At 47.0% G+C, this 23,248-nt stretch overlaps 1 protein-coding gene and 1 long non-coding RNA gene across 5 annotated transcripts in view; one reads left to right on the top strand and one right to left on the bottom strand.

Annotated features, from left to right (window-relative positions):
• Positions 1-11,923, bottom strand: part of HIVEP1 (HIVEP zinc finger 1) — a 146,380-nt gene extending 134,457 nt beyond the window's left edge. For 2 of the 4 annotated variants that reach the window (XM_058285228.2, XM_058285232.2), the window contains exons 1-2: positions 11,820-11,923; positions 5,285-5,427 (exon numbers count right to left, since the gene is read on the bottom strand). In XM_058285228.2, coding sequence (XP_058141211.1) covers positions 5,285-5,324 — 40 coding nt within the window. In that variant the 5' untranslated portion in view covers positions 5,325-5,427; positions 11,820-11,923. Of the gene's footprint in view, positions 1-5,284; positions 5,428-8,766; positions 8,856-11,819 lie in introns of those variants that run through there. The other 2 variants (XM_058285229.2, XM_058285231.2) reach the window with 1 other exon arrangement.
• LOC131275326 (uncharacterized) lies at positions 7,720-22,554 on the top strand. The gene is made up of 3 exons (XR_009182752.2): positions 7,720-8,016; positions 16,446-16,566; positions 18,662-22,554. It is a non-coding gene; the product is annotated as an uncharacterized lncRNA (long non-coding RNA).
• Positions 22,555-23,248: the final 694 nt, after the last annotated feature.

Raw genomic sequence — 23,248 nt, 5'->3', positions numbered from 1 at the left:
TATCGACCCGGGGCACAGAGGCAGCTTTCTTTGCACAGCGTCAAATGCAGTTAGAGGTTCTATATGGATATTCCTCTGTTTACAAATGCAGCGCGCAAGTTCGCTGCAGACCAGCTCTTTTTGAGAAGGGAGAGCCTCCGCACTGAGTGTCTACTCTGCGTCAGGCCTATGCCAAGTGCTTTCCATGCCATCTAACCTTCCCACATTACCTCCCTCCTACAGATGAGGAAACCAGCACTCGCAGCTTGCTCAAGGCTACAAAAAGCCAATGATGGCGTGAGCCCAAGTTCCTCACCATTTTGGGGATTAAACGTAGCAGAGGAACAAACTTCAGGAATCCTATGGTGAAACCTCATGTAAAACAAGTTAATCACTCCATGACTTATCTGTTCAGGCAATTAAAATTTTACATTGTACTGCGTTTCTTAATCAGCAGCTACCAAATAACTGAAGAGGCATTTACTACTCAACGGTCGAAAACGCAAAACAAATTTCATGAGTGCAAAACATCTTGAATCTTAACCCTCTAGTGTGCCAGGGAGCAAACACGTACATATATTGTTTTGCTGAGCACACAGATGACTCCTGCAGCCTCTTGACAGATAAATTTATAAGGCAGCTAAGATGACAGATCTGTAACAGAACAGTTACCACGCAGCAGTGCAAGCCAGGAAGGCACAGGTACATGCCAGCAAGGGAGGACCCATTGGGGGGGGGGGGCCGTGACAAGGGAAGAGGGGAGGAGGAGATTTCTTCTTTGGAGAGTGGCAATTGGGAGGCGGTGGGTCCAGCACAGAAAGGCTGGACTTCCGGGCTGAGCTCAGGTAAGTGAAAGGGCCAGCGAATACCCATTAGATTACCAAATGATGGAAAGGCCAAACTGGACAGCGTCCCTGGCCACGCTCGGGACCTAAGACCCCCGACCTGGCGGGTCAGTTGTGGCTGTTAGGGGTTGGGCTGTGTTCAAGTCCTAAACCCAGTTCCAAGAAAGTGACCCACTGGGAACGAGGGCCTTAAGAGATGTGACAGGAGTAGGACGAGGTCCTAGCGGAGGCCTTTAGTCCAGTATGGCTGGTTTCTCATGAGAAGGGGGACAGACACGGGGCAGGGGGCCAGGAGACGACAGAGACTGAAATGCCACACCTGCGAGCCAAGAACTGCAAGGACCGCCAGCGGCCCCCAGAAGCTGAGGAGAGGGGGGAGGCAGGTTTCAGAGGGAGCACAACCCTCTGATCCTGAATTTGGACTTCTGTGCTCCAGAATCTGAAACAGTAACTTGCTGTTGTTTTCAACCACCTCCTTTGTGATACTTTATTATGGCAGCTCTAGGAAACCAAGGCAGGAGCTGGAATCTGACCTCCCTAAGCCCTGCTTCTCATTATAATAAACGGGCTCGGGGGGGGGGGGGGGGGGGGGGCGGTTCTTTCTGCCATGTGTTCAGAGCCAACTGCACCCCACCGGGAAAGAAAAAAAGGAAAAGGAGAAAAGAACAGACCTAAACAGCTCCACCAAATTCTCAATGTTTTACAAGTTTAAATACTTGGTATCTTCCAATCTTCAAGTGGACAACCTCAAGTCTTTGAAACCTGAGGACTAAATACAATTAAAACAAGAAACACCTATTTCTTTTTGCAAAAGTTTTGACACAAAGTCACAGCGATGACCGGCACAGCGATGACCGGCACAGCACAGAGACATCTGTTGCCCCTGGAGGACTGACCCGGAGCCCACCAGCCAATGGTTCCTCCAGCCACGCAGCCCAAGAGTGGCAGCAAGGAACAGGGGAGGCAGTGGGGCCATGTGCTCCAAGGAGAAGCTGGTAGGGAACGGCCCCCCAGGCTGGGACACCGGGGTCCTTCGCGTCACCCCACAAACGGGCAAGACAACACCAAGCTTTTCTTCGCTACACCAGGGGCTACACTCGAGTTGTCTCAGACGTTTTTATTCAGTCTCAATGTTGAGCAACACCCAGCACCTGCCTTCTGCAAACGGGAGCTGGGCACCAAAGAAGAAAGTTCTAGCTATTTTATGTGGCCAAGGAGAAAGAGGCTAGAATTCCACAAAACCCCATTTCTACAGACTGTACAAGGTACTCAGTGGGCCTCATCCGGCTCAGGCCCCATATTTATTTCCAGCCTATGCCATCAATTCTTCTCAAAGTTTTCTCCTAAGGAACCTGTAAGAGCAGGGAAATGTAAACTCTGCCTCTTGACCGGAGCACGGCCTGTGTAATACCCGAATTTTAAAACTCATACGAAATCTGTATACTCCACAACAGATTCCTGTAGTCTACTTTTTATTCTTGTCTCATGCTTTAATACATGTATACGGACACACACAGACAGCCAGACACTCCCATACACATATGTGTGGATATAAGTTCCCCGAAAGAAAATGCACATTCCAGGGCAAGGCGCCGCGTACACTCGGTGGCTCTGCGGAGGCGCAGGGGTACGCCCACCCCTGCTGAAGAGCCAGGACACACCAAACAGCTACAGCTGCAGAAGGGACACACCTTGAGCGTTTTTTAAAGGCACAGACCTTTTAATGTTGACATCATAGGCAAATATTTCACAAACCACTTTCCAAGGAACCCTAAAAAGTGGTGACGGATTTAAGATCGCCCCGAGTCTGAGAGCGGGGCAGTCTGAGCCCCGCGCTGTGCTTTTTCTCTTTCTGCTTCTGATTTCCTCTCTCCCCATTTCTTCCATTTAATTAGATATGTCGTCGGTATGACAAGGCAGTGAGCGGATCACAGGCAAAGGGAAACAAAGATATTCCAGATGGTAACAAATATTACATAAACACTTTTAAAGAGTAGCTAATGTTTATTTGCTTACTAGAACCCCAAAATTGGTCCCAAGGATCAGCGTCTTCAAGCGCATTTTCTCAAGGATAAAGTGGGAATTTTAAAGAGGTGACAACTGGCCTTTCTTGCGTCTGCTTACTCCTTTTTCCCCGATGGCGCGGCTTCACCCTCCTTGTCTGGAGGACTGAGGGCGAGTGGCTCAGGTGCCACCTCTCGAGTGACGTCCTCCTCGGCCCCTGCGCCTGCTGAGCCACGGCACTGGGACGCTGCCTGTGCCCGCCCGCCTCAGCCTTCACCTCCGTGGCCGAGGGTGCCCGTGGCTAACTGCCTTAGTCGAGGAGCTCTCTAGCCTCTCACGGATGGGCCGGAATCCAACGTGGTTCAAGCGCTGTTTGAAGACTCTGAAAACCTCTCAGTTTCAGAAAGCAAGCGAGTTTTCCTATTATGACTCCTAAACGCTACAAACTAAATTGACACTTAAGATTTGACAGACCTTGACGATTGGCTCCCTCCTAATTCAGCAGCTCCCACCTCCTACCTCGCCCTCTCCCTCGTTTCCCCCCAGAATCTACCTTCTTATGCTCCAGTGGGAATAACTTAGGAGTAGCCACTGTCCCCCAAGGTATTTCACGAACTCCTACCCCGGGATGAGATGCAATTACTCTGCCTCGTCAGCTTCTTGGGTAGCTTCTCAGCCTTAACGACCCAGTACAGGTAGTAACCTTGCTGTCTCTAAACCACTGCCCACCCTACTCCAAACCGCCCCCCGTAACTGGGACCCGAGGATGCCCACGTCTGCCTCCTCTGTTTGCCCGACCGACACTTCTCAACTCCACACAGCATTCGGTGCCCACGTTTTCATAAACATTTGATCCCAATCACCTCGTACAGTGGCACAAGAAGGTGTTCAACAAATATTGGTTGAGTTGAACATTTATTTGGTGCAGAAAGGAAGAGAGCATACGGTTTCCAAATCTACATCCCAGGATAGTCACACTATCTAGAATACCATAAAACATATATTTTTAAATATGAAAGAGGTTTGATATTTATGACCTAATGAACAATGCTTTCAGCTCATCCATGTATTTATTCTTTCAAAGATATCTAGGCCCCTGATAGCTGCCAGGAACTAGGCGAGGCCAGAGGAGCAGCCAGCCCATATGGCGTCTGTGTGTCAAGTGCAACAAGGCATTCCCTCTGGACAGGGGAAATAGAGGGCAGAGGCCTGGGATCCAAGCATCCTCGTCGGCTGGCACCCCTGGGTGCAGGGGCTCTGCGTGGAGCACTGAATGATGACACAAAGTCTCTACTTTAAGGAGCTCAGATTCCAGTGAGGAAGACCAGCAAATGTGCTCAGTTTTCAACTTTGTCCATCTGACACGGAAACAAGCAGACTTGAACACATGACACTTAATGTTCTCTCTCACAATTCCCCACTTTAAATACTCGCCCTGTAGTCACTGAGTCAACGTGTCCACCTATGTCAACAGAGCGTTCTAACACACTGTTAGCAGGAAACAAGCACTGCTTGCAGATCTGAAGAGGTCACAAAATTGATTCCTGTTTTCAGATATCACCTGAGGTGACCGGTCAAATTTATTTCACGAAAGAACGTTTTCCATTAATCTATTTGATTCATATGCCATTTCTTATCTTGTATGTGTTTGAAGGTTTTTTTTTCCTGTAATGCTAAATATCTCATAAAATACTTTACTCAGTTTGCTTTACCAAGTCATTGCTTAAAACGGCTACCTTCTTATCTGCTAAAGTTAAATGTAGAAGACTGCTATTTCTAGCTCATAAAACACATTAAAACAATACAAACCATTTTTTAAAAGATGCTAAAATAAGCTTACTTTTCTAATATTAAGATATCAGTTCCCAGTTAGGGAGAAAAGTACTCATTTTTCAGTCTTTGCATGAAATGTGTGGTATATACATAATTCTGACCCATTGCTTCCTCTAGAAAATAGGTCACTTTCCCCCGAGTTCTGAAAATAATGGTTTGAGTAAACATCAACAACAACTCTTCACTCCTTAACTTGTTAATCTAACTTAGAGAGCTCTACAGAAATAAATCCCCAAGGAAGCCCCGGGAGATGGGTGAAAAAAAACCAAACATAAATCGATGGTGATCCAGAGGGCAAAGAAGCCTTTACCACGGGGCTCGTTTTGGATGCCTTGATCCAAATATGGTTCCTGTTAAGAGGGACTACATCTCGTTCTTTGGTGGCCACAGCAATGGCTGGGAAGCCATTGTAAATCTGTCACATTCAAGTAATCCCTTCAACAAACAGTAAGCATCTCCTCAGAGACAGGAAGTGAACAAGAGAGAAATGGATCTGACGCCCCTAGGGCTCACACTATCCCATCACCAAACAGATACTTTATTATAAGACTTACCCTCAAGCCTCACTGCTACTTAGTGATTTTTTTTTCTTTTAAGAAGTAAAAGAAAATGCAGAACTGTACCTCTTAGATTTCTGGGATGAATCTGTTTCGTTCGAGGCATCTTCTTTGATTCAGGGGCAACTTTTTCCTCGTAGAAACTGAAGAAACAGCAGGTCACAAAACGGTAGCTCCATAAACTCAATGTATATCAATTAATCCACGTGCTGCAACAGGAAAAAAAAGCCACATTTTACTTCCAAGGAAAAAAAGACCACAAAAGTTAAGATGTAACTTAATTTAAAGTTAAGATGTACAGCACTAACCTAAACTCAGGTTGGGCACCACAGCAATAGGTTATTACCTACTTTTAATTAAACATAAGACACATCATTTTGCCAATATCTGAGCCTTCTCTCTGAAATATTCTTTCAAAATAGCATTACCAGGTACAACTGAAGTACAGCATCAGGCTATAAAAGAGTTATACTGTACATAGTACATGTCTGTCCATTCAAAACTCGTTGCGGGCAGAGCTTGCGACTCATTCACCTTGAATTAACAGAGCTAATTCAGTTCCTCTATGTGGGTGCCGTTAACGCTGCTCCCCAAATATTCCAGTTCTCCCTTCTAGGCTCACAGTAGGACTGTACTTTCTGCCACCCTGTGTTCAGTTTTACCGTTTGACTACTTCTGGTCAGTGATCAGTAAGTGGAAGAAAAAGGCATCACTTCCAGGCTAAAGCACTAAATTATCAAAGGAAGATTCTCCCAGGCTTTCTTTTTCCCTCTTGCAATCTGACCACACAGAGCTAAGCTCCCGCTAACCCACCATGGTCATGCAACATAAACAAGAGAATGACCTTTGTTTTTTCCATCACTAAGATTTGGGAGTTATTTGTTACTGCAGCATCACCTTGTCTGTCCTGACTGACATATTAAAAAACAACAACAACAAAAAAAACCGGGTGATGTCAAGAACAATATGCTAGAGCTATAATAATCTAGGGTAATTACCCATCTTCCAAAATCAGCCCCCTCACCTTCCTCTTCCGCAAAATTCTCAAGGATCCTAGAGCTAAAATTCTAGTGTTAACTTTCTGTAGTACAGCTAAGCAAAGCCTATTATGATGACTTAACACTACACAATGTTTAGTCATTAAACACAAAGACTCATGAATAGAAGAAAGTTTTGTTTGAAAGCTCTAAGTGTTATAGCTGACATTGTAGAAGAAACAATACTTACTGAGCATATACTGTGTGCCTATGTACTTGCCACAGATTCCATAATTCAATTCCAACAATAAATGACAAAGTAGCTATCATTTATTCCTTTTACATAGGTAAGAAAACTAAGGCATTGAGGGTTAAGTAGCCTGCCCAAGGTCAGCAACTAGAGTGTGCCACCTATAAACTGGACTGCTCCCAGAACTTATTTGTTCAGTGGACATAATAATACCTACTCTCTGACTTTTGTCAAGAGGCACAGCAAGTCCTGACTACATGATTTGGTGTCAAACAAGACAAGGTTGAAAGCTTGCTAGGCTCTTACCCTCTACTGTGTGATCAGGCACAAGTTACTTAATTTCTCTCAAGATCAGATTTCCCAACTGTAAAACTAAGGAATAATAATATCCACCTCATCCGGTTTTTATAAGGACTAAACAATGTACACATTTTGCCCCCTGCCTGACGTAAAAAAATGTTCAAATAGCAATTCTCCCTTAGAAAACCTAAGAAATGTGTCTAATATCTGAGTAGTTTTAGAAATTTATGGTTTCATTATAGCAGGAAAGGATGAGAGGGAAAGGCTACAATTAACTTCAGTAATTCATCCCTGGTGTAGCTGCATGTCGACGCTGCACAAAAATATCTGCAATTTGTTTTTAATTGCTTGAGGAAGAAAACAGAAATACGACAGCTCAATACTATGCATGTCATCTCCAGCTCTGTGCTAAACGATCTCGAAAAGATATGGTTCCTCAACTCCCTGCACTAAAAAAGCATCGGTCGCCCGATTCAGGAAGCGGCTGTATCAGCAGAGAATTTAGAGTCGCTGGGCCAAATACAGCCTGCGAATGCTTCATTAGCTACGTTCCTTGTTAAACTTACAGCTTTTAAATCGTGACGACATTTGGAAGTTTTTAAAGCGTGAACTCCGATTATAATCCGATCACGTGATCCCAGACAACCGGGAGCCTAAAGGTAAAATATGCAAATCCCTACCGGGCCCCGCTTTCGGTCGCCCCATCCGCTGCCTACCCGCCCCCCCAGCTGTCCAGCCCCGGGTGAAACCCTTGCGGGAGGAAGTGGGTCTTTTCAAAGCCAGCAGCAGGGGAGCGCCGAGGGCGAGTGATCAAGCATCCTTCCCGGGAAAGAAAGAAATACTACAGGGAGCAAAACCATGACACGATCAAAAAGCGTAAAGACAGTCGCAAGGAGGAAAAAAAAAAAAAACATGAATGAATGTGGAGGGCGGAGCCTGGGAAAACCCCTCTGCAACGCTGCGCTGAACAAAGCGCTTCGCCTGCCAGGAGGAGGGGGGGAATGGAAGTGCCAGCGCAGGAAGGAGCCGCGAGTGGATGCGGGGAGCCGGCGGGAGGAGGACGAGGACGGCGGCGGGAGGCGGCGAAAGCCCGAGACGCCTGGGGGCCGCCGGCTCCCCGCCACCCCGCAAGTCCCGCCCGGACCCACCGCCCCCTCGCCAGCTGCCGCGGGCGCTCGCTCCCCACCCGGACGGAAACGACCCAGGTGGCCGGGGGGCAGCAAGGCGCTGGGGACAGAGAGCGAAAGGGAAAGAGAGCGACGATGCCCGAGGTTGGGAAGCCGAGGCCTGGTCTCGCGCACCCCCCCACCCCCCACCCTTTTGCACGACGCGGCCGCGGCGGGCACGCGGGGAGGCCGGCGCCCTCCGTACCTGCTCGGCCCGCAGGCCCGCGCCTCGGGCCGCTCGCGCGCCGCCAGGGCGCCCCGAAGTGGGCAGCGGCCCCGCACGCAGCCATCCCCTCTGCAAGGTCGGCGGTTGCACACAAGCGCACACTCACACACACACACACACACCCGCGCGCGCGCCGCACACCCCCGGCCCCCGCCCGGGGAGGGGGTCCCGCCTCCCACCACCCCCCCCACGGCCCGCGCCCCTCCCCACCTGCCCCCGCCGCAGCGCCCCCGCGGCCGAGCCCGCGTCGAACCTGCGGCCGGGACGCGCGGGGTGGCGCCCGCAGCAGCCGGCCCCGGCGCGGCGCTGCTGATGGCGGCGGCCGCAGCCCCGAGGCCCCGCGACCCCCCGCGCGGCGGCGGCGCCGGGATCCCTCCTTCACTTGACAACCTCCAACACAAACATAACCCCCGCCTCCCCTTCCCGCGCCCCGCCGCCCGCCCCGCAGCGGCGCCACCGGAGGCCGGCGACTGGCACCGGCCCGCCCAGCGCCGAAACCCTCCACGGGGGAGCGGGCCGGGGGGCGGGCGGCAGCGCGGGGGGGGGAGGCGCCCGCAGCTCGTCCGGGGCCGCGGCGCGGTGGCCGCCCGGGGCGGGCGCGGAGGGCGGCGCGGAGGCGGGGGCTTTACCTCTCCCCGGGCCCGAGTGGGGCGCGCTTAGCGTCCGGGGGGCGGCGGGAGGAGCGCGGGGCCGGCGGCCGCGGGAGGGAGGCCGGAGGTCGGAGGCTTTCCCGCGGGTGGGCGGGGCGGCAGGGGATCCCCGGGGGCGGGAGGCGGGGAGGCCGCGGGGGCGGCGACGCGCGGGCGGGGGAGGGGGGCGTCCCCGGCGGGGCCGGGGGGAGGGGACGGGAGCCCGGGGCGCCGGGCTCCAGCGGGGCGGGCCGGCCGCACACCCGGGCCGGGGGCGGCGGCGGGGGGCCCCGGCCCCACTCGCGGGGCGCCCGGCTCTCCCCGGTGCGGCCGCCCCTCCGCGCTCCCGCCGCCCCGCCCCGCAGGGGAGCCGCCGGGCCCCGAGGCGGGCGGGCGGCCGCGGGGCGGGGGCCGGGGTCGCGGCGGCGCGGGGCTCGCGCCCGGCGGGGGCGGGGGGCGGGCCGGGCGGTCACGCGGCCCCGCGGGGGGCGGGGGGGGGGGGCCGGCCGGGGCGCGCAGCAGCCGGGGGCGGTTGGGCCGGGGCGAGGGGCGGGCCCGGGCGGGGCGAGGTGCCTGCGCCGTCCCCCCCCCCCCACTTTCGACAGCAGGATGTGGGCCGGCCGCTGACGTCATGGGGTCCCCCAGCCCCGCCCCCCGGCCCGGCGTGGGGGAGGGGCGAGGCCGGGCGGGAGGGGGACCCCAAGGGGGTTTCCTCAGCAACGCCCCGAGGGAAGGGGAAAGTCATTGTGAAACTTGAAACTCATTAACTTTGAAAAACAACTTTAAAAAACCCGAGCGGGGAGGGGGGGGGGAGGCGGGGTGGGGGGGTTGAAGGGTGGAAGGGGACGTGTTATTAACCCTGAACTGAAACCACTTTTGGGTGGCGGATGTTCTATTAAAAGAGCGAGGAAAGCCAAGGTTATTCCAGAGGCCGCGCCAGGGCCCGCTGGTGGTTCCCAGAGTCGACGCAGCGAGCGCGGTTAACCCCTGCCTGCCCGCCGGGCGGCTCGGGGCGCCGCGGGGCGCGCGGCGGGGGCAGAGCAGCCGGGCTGGGGGGTCCGGCCTCGGACCCCGTTCCTGGGTGGTGAGCGAGGAGAGAGAAAGGGGAAGAGGGAGTCATTACCATAAACCAGAATTTGACCCCGGCTGCTAGAAAGCAGTAGAGGAAGCAAGGAGTGGAAATCTTTGGGAAACAAACCGGAGGGAGCTGGACCCGGGTAACGGAGGAGGCTTTCGGAGTTAGACTTAAAGGGGGGAGCAGGCGCTGGGGACTCGGAAATCCCCCAGGGACACCGGACTAGCAGCAGGCAAAAGGGACGGGCTTAAGATGCCAACCCGCTCTTGGGGGGAAATAAGGTCGTCCACGGATTCTGATGGGGAAAATTGTCTAGGGTTCAAGCAAACTCTTCCCCTTTTAAGGAATAAAAATGCGAAACGATTAGTACACCCACTAAGACAGCTGGCCATCTGTGCCACCTGGCATTGTTGTCTTCCCTGGGGCTTCCACACAGACGCCGAGGCTTTTTCTGCTAGGGTTGACCCTTAAAATCCCCCAAGGAAATCCTACCTCCAGCGCCTATGAGGTAAGAAAAGTTTAAAGCACCCGAATCGGAATGATTTAAAAATGGAGTACCCAATGGTGGCGACCTTATAACCCAAACTAATGTCATGCAAAAGGAGAAATACGCCAATTGGGAAAGATTTCGGTCTGGAGAGCAAAGCTCATTCAATAATTGCCTAAATTTGAAATAACGTCTAATCCTGTGCTTCCAACCCTGCAATGGAAAAAATGTATTTTTAAAATTTTCAGTGTTATATAATCACCTCTCTTTTATGAGACAAAATCTAATGGGCTGTAGTCATAAAAAGTATCTAATATAACTTCCCAATTGCATTATTTGAATAAAAATATAAGCATGCGTTTAAATGTGAAAATATACCTAATAATCTGTCAGAGCATAAAGATTAAGGTAGCTTGATAATCATTAAATCTTTGTGTCACTTCAGAAGTCAAAAATACTGAGTGAATACATTTTTACCCCATTAGTTGTTGAGCACAACAGAAGTACGTGCTGTGGACACAATCTTTATATGGGATTAAGCATCACTATGAACTTTCTAACTAAAATCAAAATGCAGCTTTGAATTATAATAGGTTCATTTTGTCATTTCAGTTTGTTAAAGGACTTTTCTTAGACCACTTAAAATTAATTTAACTTTCCTGAGCAGCAACCCAGTATTTTGTTAAATACATGCAATGCAGAACTGTTTCCTAGTAAGTTTGGATTTTCTAAATGCAGTTTCCTGCTATAATTCTGCTTCCTACAATTCCAACTTCCCAGTTACCAGAATGCAGTGCAGGGAAATCCAGCTAAGCTGGAAAATACTCTGACGTTAGTCTGCGACAAATTCAACAGAATTTCTCTAAAAGGAATGTGGAAAGTTGTATTTGTACAAAGGAGATGCCTGTGAACCGTGAGCTGCAGTTTGAACTGTCAAAAACCTGGGGACAGTGGGGGAGGGGCGACCACGCACAGCGAAGGGGGGCGGGGGCCTGTCGTAGGCGCCCAGGCCCCTTGGGCTCCGGCCCCATCCGACCACGTGAGCGCGGTGGAGAGCCCTTAGGGACAGCGGGTACCAGCGAGGGCAGTGCCACTGAGCTCAGCACGGGGCCCCCTGGAACCACGTCGCGGGGACTGGGGGTCCGGCCACGCCCCGCACCCCCAGCCCGGCCCGCGCGCCCGGAAACCGGGTTCCCACGCGGCCGGCGGGCCGGGGCGCCCCCCTGGCGCGGCCCCGCGGCCCCGGCCCCCGCCCTGCGCGGCCCCGCAGCGCCGCCGCCACGCGGAGATCCCGGAGGTTCCTCCCGCCGGGTCTGGCCGCGCCGGTCCCGCCCTCCGCGGCGCGCCGGGCTTCCCCGGGCACCGGCCGGCTCCCCTCCTCCCGCCGCGACCCGGCGCGCAGCCCGGCCCCGCACGCCCGGCCCGCTCCGCCCCGCGCCCCCGGCTCGCCCCCGCCGGGCGCCGGAGCGCAGCGCCCGGGGCGAAACTTACCCGAACGGCCACGCCAAAAGTCTGATCCCGAGCTTCCTGGGTTTAACTTTTAATTTTAAAAACAACAAAAGCAGAAAGCAAAAGCCTCCTAGGTTGGAAGTGGGCGTGAGAGGAAATGCTAGGGGGAGGCGCCTGGTTCGCGGGGCGGCTCGGGCCCGCACCCCCACCCCCCGCCGGGCCCCTGCCTGGGGCTTTGATGTTATCTAGTGCACCGCCTCCGCGGGCTGGTGCCTTGGGCTCGGCGCCGAGAGCCGGGCACAGAGCTTTGGCAATTTATAGGCTCGTTCCAAGAGAAGGAAGCAGGTGGCCACGGTAAAGCGTTCCCACTTCATACCCCCGCAGGGAGAGGGACGCATTTGCACCGGCTCCCCTTTGTTACCTGGGAGAGGGACGCCGGGGTGAGAGGCACCCTCCGCCTGGCTGGTAACCCTGGAGAGCTGGAGCGCGTACGATCTGTTAGGCTCCTGGAAGGAGGCCTCCTAAACGAGATCCATTTTACCTCCGCCCAGAGCACAAACTTAAGAGGGTGGCATTGCGTGTTTTCTGAGGCTTCCTTCGGTTTTTAGGTCTCGGTTGCCAACGTATACATTTTTTTCCCCTTTTGGGATCGTCCTGCGGCTTCGCAGAGACAAGAATATACCTTTTAAGAAAATAAACTCTATAATAGCATGCCTCGCCTGTGCCATAGAGTCCCTTATAGGTCCAGAGAGCCCTGCTCTTGCCCCCTCGTGTTATGGAAGCTTGTAACTGTTCGTTTTAGCTTATTTATCTGGACACTGACAAAAAGTGGGTGCATTTTTACTTAGATTAGCAGTCTCGGGACCATCACTAACAAAGAACTAACCAAAGACGCTTTTTAAAAAATAAACAGGTTAGTAATAAAGATTGCACTGCCTGCGATCCGCGGAGTGACCGTATTACGCTAACATCAGCCTATGAGAAAGCCCGGCCCTCTGGAGGTTTACAAATTAGTGGAGACGGAATAAACATATGGAAAAATACCTACAGGGGAAAAAGGATACAAGAAGAGGCTCATAAACAGAGCCAATTAAAGTTATACAGTGTTATTTACATGATTGCTGAGAGGTTCCCAGATTGGGTGGAGGACAGGATTATCAGAGAAAGTTCAGTCCTGAGGGTGAGTTCCCAGTCGGATTTTGCAGCAAACAAAGTTCTTGATTTGGCAATGGTATGAGAGCAGCATTCCAGGAAAGGAAAATACAGCTTGAAGACGAGAGCAAGAAAACTGTGTGTGATGGTTGTCCTGGCTAGAGCAGTAAGTCCAAGCAAATGTGGAAGGAGTAGGGTGAGCATAGAAACAAATGAAACCTCCGAACCCAGACACTTTTTGGAGTGGAAGGGGCCCGACTGGTAATCACATGCATCTGAGGAGGCATACGCCCAGGCTGTCCCAGGCTGTCCCAGGCTGTCCCAGGCAAACGAGAAAGATGGGTTCTCTAGCAATGAGCCACGAAGGCAGTTAGAATGGGGAAGTGACAGAGAAAAGACTTCTCAGCAGCACTGACACGGAATTTAGAAATGCTGTTGCCCACAGCTGGTAGTCCTCTGGAGACATCTGGACAGGGGGTGACCTTTTTAAGTAAAATGATTGTCGCTGATGAGTGCAGGATGGATATGGGGGCTGGTTACGAAAACGACCGTGGCATTCGTATCCACAGTAGTAGAATCGTGGTTGTGGTGGTAGTAGTAATTAACTGTTACCTGGAATTTACAAGTTGCGGGTCTGTTCCAAACACTTTCCCCTGTGGACTCATTTAATCTGCCCCCCAAACCCATACTACAGATGAAAAAACAGAGACGTGAAAATGCAAAATCCTAATGGTGATTGAGGTGATGAATGCACAACTATGTGATTGTGTGGAATTACCAATGATTGTGCACTTTGGATGCACAATCCAAAGCTTTAATTTGTATCAATAAAATTGACTCTGTTTTTTGAAAAAACCTAAGTAATCTGCCCACTGCCACACAGCTGGAGAGTGGTAGAACCATGATGTGAACAGAGAGAATATTTAAATGCTTAAAGCACCAAGATTAAATGTTGCAGAAAAACAGATTATAGGAACTTTATAATGTTCTCCATCTATGGAGCAAGGAAGAAGAACTCAGAGAAAATGTCCATGTTTTCGAGGTTTTGAGAACATGGTGCATTGCGTCATAAAAATGGGGAAGTTGGGATGGTCTGAGAAGAGAAAATGCATTTTGTTTTGACCATGTTTAGTATTAAGAAGGTTGATTTAATCCACGTTTATGCTCATGTTGATACTATTTATAGTATAAAGTGGTCTTTAACTACACAGGAAAGCACCTAGTTCAATGCCAAATAGTAAGAGATGTTTACTGAGTATTCTTTGCTGCACTATCTGTTAAAGATGTGAAAGAAGACTAGAAGTAATAGGTAGAAGTGACACTTGCACTTCCTAAAATAATTCCTCGTAAGCTGTGTCCAGAAGTAACATATTGGGGAACCCTAGAAAGAGTCAACTGGTGTTCAACTAAAATCATCCAACCTTATCGGTGATCCCCACAACGTGGAAACAAGCGCAGTCATCGAACACACCAGGAGTGTTTTTCATGGAGTTGCAGATTGAATTAACATCGACCTAGCTGAAAAAAAGTCTTGTCAGATGCTCGAGGATGAAATAAGCAGCTTGGGCTTTGGAGTCAGACATACCTAGGTCAAATCAGAGGAGGCCGTGCAGAGAAAGATGAGCCCTTCTCTTTAAAGATGAGTGCGCAATAAACCTTAGCCACTATTATCACTGCTATTTCACTAATGCTGCTCCATCTGAAAATTGGACACTGCAGAGCTCTAAATTAGACTAGAGCCTCCAAGTCCAAACCCTCCCGTGGCATGTTTATTTACCTTGATTTTATCATAGCCTCAGAGGACCTAAAGGACTTGATTCTAGTCTCCCTCATTTGCAGAAAGAATTACCTTTAAATCACTTTAGGTCTTTGCTTTGTACTCTGCTCTGTAACCGGGCTAATAAAGTAGTTCTGGAATCTTCTGAGGAAAGCCATTCTGGCGTACACATTTACTATGTCATCAATAAAGCCGTTTTATTGATTGAGGAAAGATTCAAGGTTCTTGGTTCCGCCCCCACACACACAGTAGTAGTCACAATCTGAACATGTGTAAAATAAGCCTGCTCTATCCATCTATAGAAAGTGTACTTGTTCTCTCCCCTATCTCAATACTCTCTGTCTCATCGTTTTGTTCTTATTTTCCTTTATAGTATCTAACGATCTGGAATTATCTTATTTATTTGCTTATTTCCTCTCAACCCTCTAGTAGAATGTGAGGTCCATGAGTGAAAGGGCTTGTTTTATTGCCTACCATATCCCTAATACCTCAAAGGAAGTCAGGTGCTCACTGGACTCTGCATGAATGAATGAATGGATGAATGAATGAATGAATGAATGAATGAACTGACTTAGCTCCACCCCACCAGCACCTCTACCCCGCAATCCTGCTAGTCCCCTTCAGACCCTGCTATACTCTTGACAGGGACTTGCCCTCAAGATGGTCTAAAGCTCATAGCGTTGCTGAAATCCTGAGTCCTGCATGCCCTGCTGTTCCATTCCCAAGGCTCATACCAACATTGCTATTTTCTTGCTTTTGCATTTTCCTTTAAAGATCTTTTTTTTTAAATTTCTGGACTCAAAATGATATCATATAGTTCAAAGGAATGTACTCATTTTACAGACAGGGAGAGTGGCCATGTGCCTTGTCCAGTGTCACCCCTTCCATCTGGCCTCTCCCCATGTCCCAGCTACTAAATTCTTCTCCTTCTATGCCCACCCCTGACTCTTACCAGCAAATCCATTGCTTTTTGTTTGCTCTTAATCCTCATTCCAAGATAAACAGATGTTTCTCCTCTTCCACTATGTGATTGAGGTTTCATGGCTTAAGCATTTTGGGTTAAAAAAAAAAAAGAAGAAAGAAAAATATGTATGTGTATAAAATAAAATAAAAAATGTGGCACAGCAAGGGTTAAAAAAAGTGATTTATGGGAAAAGGTACTATCAAGTGAGCATTCCTGGCTAATTCAATCCACATTCCATACTTAATTCCACCCCCCCCCCCCGGGTTTTTATAAATATTGTATAAAAGAGGGTTAAAATTCAGGCATATACTTGGCGAGGAAAGAGAGGGAGAAAACAACTACCAATTAATGCCCCTTTGTCCTGAAGCGAATCCACCAGTTCCAGAATCTTCTAGCAATAAGCATGAAGCATTTACGGAGAGCGGCAACAGTGATTGCCACAAACTTGGAAGCCAACAAGCCCGGGGTTGAATCCAAGCTGTGCCAGGTGCATAATTGGGGGCAAGTTATCTGACCTTTCCTGTGCCTCAGTTTCCTCATCTGTGAAGTGGACATAAATAGAGTCCTCATAGAATTCTTATGAGGAGTCAATGAGTTGGTATTTCTAGAGTGATTAGGACAATGCCTGTCACATAGAACTATAGACGTGTTGACCCATTCATTGCTGTGTGTTTAGCACAGTTTCATATCTGTTACCTTTTTTAAAAATTATTTTTTCTTCTTCTTTTTTTTTTTTTTTTTTAACTTTCTTTCTCTTACCTTTGAAACCTTGAAGTAATTCTCTGGAGACTGGGGAGACATGACAACTAAATGCAGTGAGGCACCCTGGATTGAATCCTGGAACAGGAAGAGAGGACGTGGACGGAAAAAGTGGTACAATCCCCAAAAGCCTGGAGGTTAGTTCTTACTACGTACCCCTGTCAATTTCTTATTTTTGACCAATGGACCATGGTAATTTCAGATGCTAACAAGGCAGTAAACTGGATGAGGGATCTATGGGGGCTCTCTGTAATACTTTTGCAAATTTTCCGTAAATCTAAAATTATTTGGAAACAAAAATTCATCTTAAAAAAATGGAAACCTTCAGCTACAGGGCCTATTATTACCCATCTTTTAAAGATAAAGTTGCTCAGGCCTAGAGAGGGGAAATAATATGTCCAAGGTACCTCCAGACACAGTCTGGCCTGGACAATTACTGTTGGCCCATCCTGCCACCCGGGCAGTCTGCACTTCCCTTTATATTCTATCTGCAGCCTGCTAGCACCGAGGCATGCAGGTGGGACCTACAAACCCAGTTATGAAGTAGGTAGTGTTTTTCCTCAAATTCCCTTTGTTCTCTTTGAGATTTAATTCCCACCGTGATGGCCTCTCTAGTAGGACCTGGCTTCAGGTGAAAAAAAGATGTGGTATGAGCAGTTGGATGTTTGCCTACCTCATGGGAGGTCCCGGGTTGTTTCCTGGTGCCTCCTAAAGAAGAAGAGCAAGACAGCAAGTTGACATGATAGCCTGGTGCAGCCAGCCCACGCAACAAGATGATGCAGTGAGGAGACGCAACGAGGAAACACAATGAGAGACCCAATAAGTGAGGAGCATATGTGGCTCAAGTGGTTTGTCATCTCCTACATGGAAAATCTCGGGTTCGGTTCCCAGTTCCTCCTAAAAAGAAGACGAGCAGACCATGAGTGCAAACAATGTGTGTTGGGGGGGAGGGTGGGAGCAATAAATAAAACAGATCTTGAAAAAAAATTATTTATAATGTAGAAAAATTTAACAAAAATGATTAAAATAAGTATTATATTCATATATATGCATATATAAATATGTATACAGTTCCCTAGACACACATACATAGAAAATGGAGTTATACACAACAAACTGTTGCCTCCTATGGCATATTTTCATTTTTAGAGGCGTTATAACATTACTATGGAATTGCAACGTCAGCAGAGGGGTACACTAGGGTATGAGGACCAAGCTACAGGACAGGACTCAACACAGTATTAAAACATTTCAAGTTTCCCTTCTAAATCATTGGTTATAAATAGCCTTCCTGTAAGTAAACTGCCAATTCCACAACCCCACCCCCCACCAGCTCTACAAGTGTCCCCTTTTTGCAAACACGTCTCCACTCCAAATGTCCATTCCCAACACTAATACCTCTGTTACCCCCAAACTGTGCCAGATCCCAAACTCCCAGTCTTCTGGGTTTGTATATACATTGCGTTTCTAAGTTTTCTCCAGATGCTCATTGAATCCAATTTTGCAACCGAACTGAGCTGCTTCTGGTAAACAACTCTTAAGCCCATGATTTTTCCTTCCCTAAGCTTGCTATTTTATGCTGTTTCCCTTAATTTCTGTTTGTAAAAGCTTGTGGTTAACTGTATGTTTTTTAATTTACTGGCATCATCTTGGCATCTTCATGGCAGTTCCTATTATGCCAGTTTGTCTTTGGGTACCGAAATAAAGAAAGCCAAGAATCCAGAATCCATGTCCAACTTGGGAACAGCTGGAGAAGGAGCAATAGATAGGAAGGACTTTATAGATGCTTAGGAAAAAGGAAAGTAATATTAATACACAAGTAAGGAAAACGAACAAGGAAATGAAAGCCAGGAGACAGCCACTAAAAAGAGGACAAGACTAGCTCATAGTATGCGGAATATCTTTTGAGTGCTTTTATTTATTTTATTTTTAAAAATATTTCAAATCATTTCTTCACCTCAGGCTTGAGTCCCCTCTCCCAGATGGCTCCCTCTTCTGTTTGCCCAGTGCTTTTTGCTCATTGTTTACACTCTCCTAGTTTTTTGCTCGTCGTCTTTTTTTTCTTTAGGACGCGCTGGGAACCGAACCCAGGACCTCCCGTGTGGGAGGCAGTGCTCAACTGCTTAAACCACATCCGCTTCTTGCTTGTTTGGGTTTTGGTTTGTTTTGGTTTTGGCTCGTTTTGCTCGTTGTTGTTTTGCTCAATGGCTGCTTGTTGTTTGTCTTTTTTAGGAAGCACCAGGAACTGAACCCAGGACCTGCCATGTGGGAGGCCTGAGCAACATCTGCTCCCTTTGAGTGCTTTTAAATTTCCGCTATTTTAATTTCAACAAGAAGAGGTGGAGCTTGATTTATAATCAATGATTAGACTCGGAAAAAGAGTCCTAAGAAGGCATCTATTACATATAGGGGAGTATAGATGGTGCATCCGTCAGCCAGATGGCTATCTAACCTAAGGACACTGTAGAGCTCATTTGTCAGATTTTTTTTTTTTTTTTTGCTATTAATGGATTATGAACATGAGGTTTGGTAATTATAAAAAATATTGATGTAAGTGGGAACTCTTGGCACCATCGTGGTATGTAGTGTTCAGAGCAAGCGTAACACTTTATCTTCTGCTAGCTGCTCAACTCTCCTTCCCAACTGCTGTGGATTCTTCTGGTTGCAAAATTCCATCCCTCACATAGTAACAAGAGAGTCAAAACAGTCCCGCCCTCCTGAGCTCAGATCACACAACAGTTTCGTAACCATGTTCTCTCAGAAAGTTCCATAGTCCACCCCTCTGGAACAAAATTAAATGATTTCCAGAAAGTTAAAGCAGCTATTGCTCTAACAGAAGTGCTTTCCCCTATGTTTGTTATTCTGAAAGTATAGAGCTTTTTTTAAATTTTTTTATTGAATTACCTAAGGTTGACTGGCGGAAGGAGGATGGTTAACTTCGAAAATTTCTTTAAAAATATTTTTCTACTCTCTCAATAACAATTCTATGTAGGGATCTGTTCTGAGCTGGATAGTCTTATATCCATTGTAAAGGTATTGTTAAAACAAATCCATGCAATTTTTTTTTTCCATTCAGATCTCTAAATGGTTTTCTTATTAAGAAAAAATGGTCTCGTTCCAAACCAATTATTATTCAAAAGAGTTCCCAACTTATGTTATTTTATGGCAGTGGTCTGTGATTCATACTCCCCAAAGGCCAAGCTGCCATTCTGCAATACATCACAGCAAAACATTTCATGTGTGTCTGTTGTCATAAATTCATAATGGAAAGCCTGAATAAAGGTGGTCAGTACTTCAATGAGACCTTCTGGGCATGTGCAGGAATTTTAACCGAAATTTTAATAGGATAGAGTTCTTGCTAATAAAATTTCCTTGAAGCTTGCTTGATTTTTCTGATAATCCGAAGTAGACAACAATATAGAGAAGCAGTCATGGAATATTGACCAGTGGTGGAGCCGAGAAGTTACAGCAATCATTCTGCTAGGTTAAAACAGAAGGAAATAGTCATGTTTCTTATCATGGCCAAACTCCCACTTAGATACATTGCTAATTAGCAACTTAAATTTACTGTGCTAAAACAGTAACAGGCATTTTATCAGGTCCTCATCTGGAAAAAGGGGTAATGATAACTTACTTCCTAGGAACGGTTTACAGAAGAACAATGAGGGCTTATTAAACCATCTGGACATATCTACCTCTACAAAAGAACTCAATTATCCAGCTCCTTTTCCTGTGTTCTTCCACTGTGTGATGTCTCCTTTATACTATTCTTTCATGCCTCTTCATTGTGTGCTCCTTTCGATCGTCACTTATGTAGAATTGGATTTCTTTTTATGTGAGCGTTTATTTCCATACTTGTAAATACTTGCCTTGCTACCCCCCTATTTCCTTTCTCTTCTTTGCTTCCTAATTCGGAGGGCTTGGCTTCTTCTTAAATCCAGGACAATGGTTTTTAGGTTCTACGGAGGCTGTGAATTAGACATTTGACCTCTTAAATTTGACTACAATCTCTTCTGCTATTAATATTTACAAGTACATTGAATTCTTTGGATGGAAAATACTAGACACAGCCTCTCTTTTTCTCTCCTAGTCTGTGCTGCCCTGACACCCATCCTCTTGAATATAAATTGCTGCTTCTCTGACTAATTAAAGTAAGAATTCTGACTTTACAAGCTGCCCCCCGAAACCCACAATTCTGACAATGGCTTCCAACCACATTTTTCTAATCTCCTCGTTCATTTCTTAGCCAACACCTTTCCGCCTGCCTTCCTGAATCCAATTCCCTGTTTTTTTTCCCGCCTCATACATAGAAGATTTGGGTTTTCATCGTTATTATGCAAAGACTTAGGTGATACATATAAAATTTTCTTTTCCTCACTTTTCAAAAGGTTACTAAAGGTAAAAAGCAAGTCCACCCTACGTTACAAAAGCTGCTCAGAAGTAGATTACTCCCATTGTTCTCCAGGGTTGCAAGTATCAACTCCAAAGGGTGTCTGCCGAGAGAATGCAGTTGTTCAGGATGACATCAACTTACAAACGATAGGGCTAGAGGCCAAGCATTCCCGGCTTCTCTAAATCAGGCACGCTGCCCTAATTAATCTCCTAAAAATATTGCCGTGATCATGTAACTCCCTTATTGAAGAAACCGAGCGGCTTGTCTTTCTACCAGGTGAAGTCCACGTCTCCCCAACTGGCAGGCCAAGGGCAATATGATCCAGCGGGACGTTTCCAGCATTCATCTTCAGCTGCTTCCCTTCAGCTCAAGGGTTTCACCCACCGTCCCTGCAACAAGTTTGGTGCTTTCCTTCCCCCATGCTCCTGTTTTGGATCACTGTGATTGCAGGGAATGCTTTGCCTTCCCCCTCTTTGCTCCTCCAAACCCTACCAGTCCTCGAAATTCTAGCAGAATTGTGCCTTTCCCACGGCTGCTCTAAGACGGGATCCCAAAGGCTCATGTAAAACCAGCGTACTGCTCCTATTTTATTTTTTCTAAATTTCTTTCTTATCCTCTGGTCTAAGTTGTTTAGAGCAGACGACTCATTTATTATTCTTTATAGCCCCACCCCCTTAATGACCTAATTAATTGCCAACTCGGAATGGTAGCCATGAATCATCCTTGTAGGGAAATAGATCCATGAATCTACTAACTGTTGTAACCAAAATGTTCTTTGGTACCTTCTCTTGCTAACATTGACACTTCCTTGGGTTTAAGTGAGGGACTGTACTGGACCAGGTCACTAAACCCATTCTAGGTTTTGTTGGTTCTACTTCAAAGATTTGTGATTTTCTAATCTTACTTTATGATTTTATAAACTTTACTCATGGACTTGACTTTTTTTTTTAAGGACTTATTTTATGTATTTATTCCCCCGCCACCTCATTGTTTGTTCTCGATGTCTGCTCTCTGTGTCTGCTCGTTGTGTGCTTGTCTTCTTTTTTTAGGAGGCACTGGATCCGAACCCAGGACCTCCCATGTGGGAGGGAGGTGCCCAATGGCTTGAGCCACCTCCAACTTTCTTTAATCCCCTCTCTCCTCTCTCATGATGGGAACCTTCATTATTTCCTTTTGTGTATGACCTGCTTGAGATGGAATTGTCAAAACCATGCAGATTTCCAATATAGTTAAATCTTCAACAATCTTTGGATACAAAATTTCGATTTTATCTTCTAGACTCTTTTCAATCCAAGCTAACAAGCTTGATGTAATTGTACTTATGGTGAAGTGTGGCTTTGAAAACAAAATTAATTTGTGCATTTTATCCCTTTCTTCTAGATTGTGTTATGCCTACAATTATTATGTGTTAATGTCACCAAACCTTGCTACATTTCAATGAGATTAAAATAAAAAATATTCTCTTCCTATATTACTTTGCTTAGGGAATATTGAGATATAATTAGAGTCTAATTTTTGGAAATGTTTCAAAAAGTAGCACAAAAATGAAAAAAAATAAGTTCTCTTCTACAATTGCTTTGAAATCTTGGCTAGATACTACCTGGATAGAAACCATACCACAAATCCCAACTCTAAATGTTTATCTAGTTCTTTGAATGTGTTCTTCAACTTAGATATTAAATACATCAATGCTGTTTTCCAGATGGTACAATAAAATGGTAGAGTAAAAGACTATGGGTTCTAATTAGTGGTTTGTGTGTGTGTGTGTTTAAGACATACCAGAGATTGAACTCAGGACCTCATACATGGGAAACAGACCCTCAGCCACTGAGCTACATCCGCTCCCCAATTACTGTTTTATATACATTTATAAAATTTGTCTTCTCAATACAATTATTGTACGATGTCCTTAAAGACAGAGAGGAATACTTTTCTGTATCTTATTCATTTATCCAGAAGGCTACGAGTACTTTCAACTGAGATCCAGAAAAGTTTCCTATTCTCCAAGAGAAAATTCCTTTTATTTATTTTTTTTGCAAATCTCTCTAGACTTAAGGATTTACTGTAAATGTGCCTCCCCTAAAATTTACTCCTTTTAAACTATATGTCAGTTATGAGTAGGCTAACAATAAACTTTCAACATCTCCTTTCCCCAAAATAGGATTAGCTACTGTAAAGTAGGAAAGATGACAGATTTTCTATGCAAATATGAAATTCTAAATACATGTAATACCTAATTACGTTAGCATCGTCTCTTTTAAAGTTTTTTCTCCAGACAGTTGTTAGAAATTTATGTTCATTCATTGGAAAATGTACCTGCTATAATACGAACCCAAACAATATTTGGACAATCTAGACTTTATGTCAGTCTTGTTCATATTTCAAATACCTTACTGACCAAGGAACTATCCAGGAAAGAGTACCTG

Source organism: Dasypus novemcinctus, chromosome 22, assembly GCF_030445035.2.
Source record: "Dasypus novemcinctus isolate mDasNov1 chromosome 22, mDasNov1.1.hap2, whole genome shotgun sequence".
Classification (NCBI taxonomy): Eukaryota; Metazoa; Chordata; class Mammalia; order Cingulata; family Dasypodidae; genus Dasypus; species Dasypus novemcinctus.
This window is presented reverse-complemented; position numbering and strand designations above follow the sequence as displayed.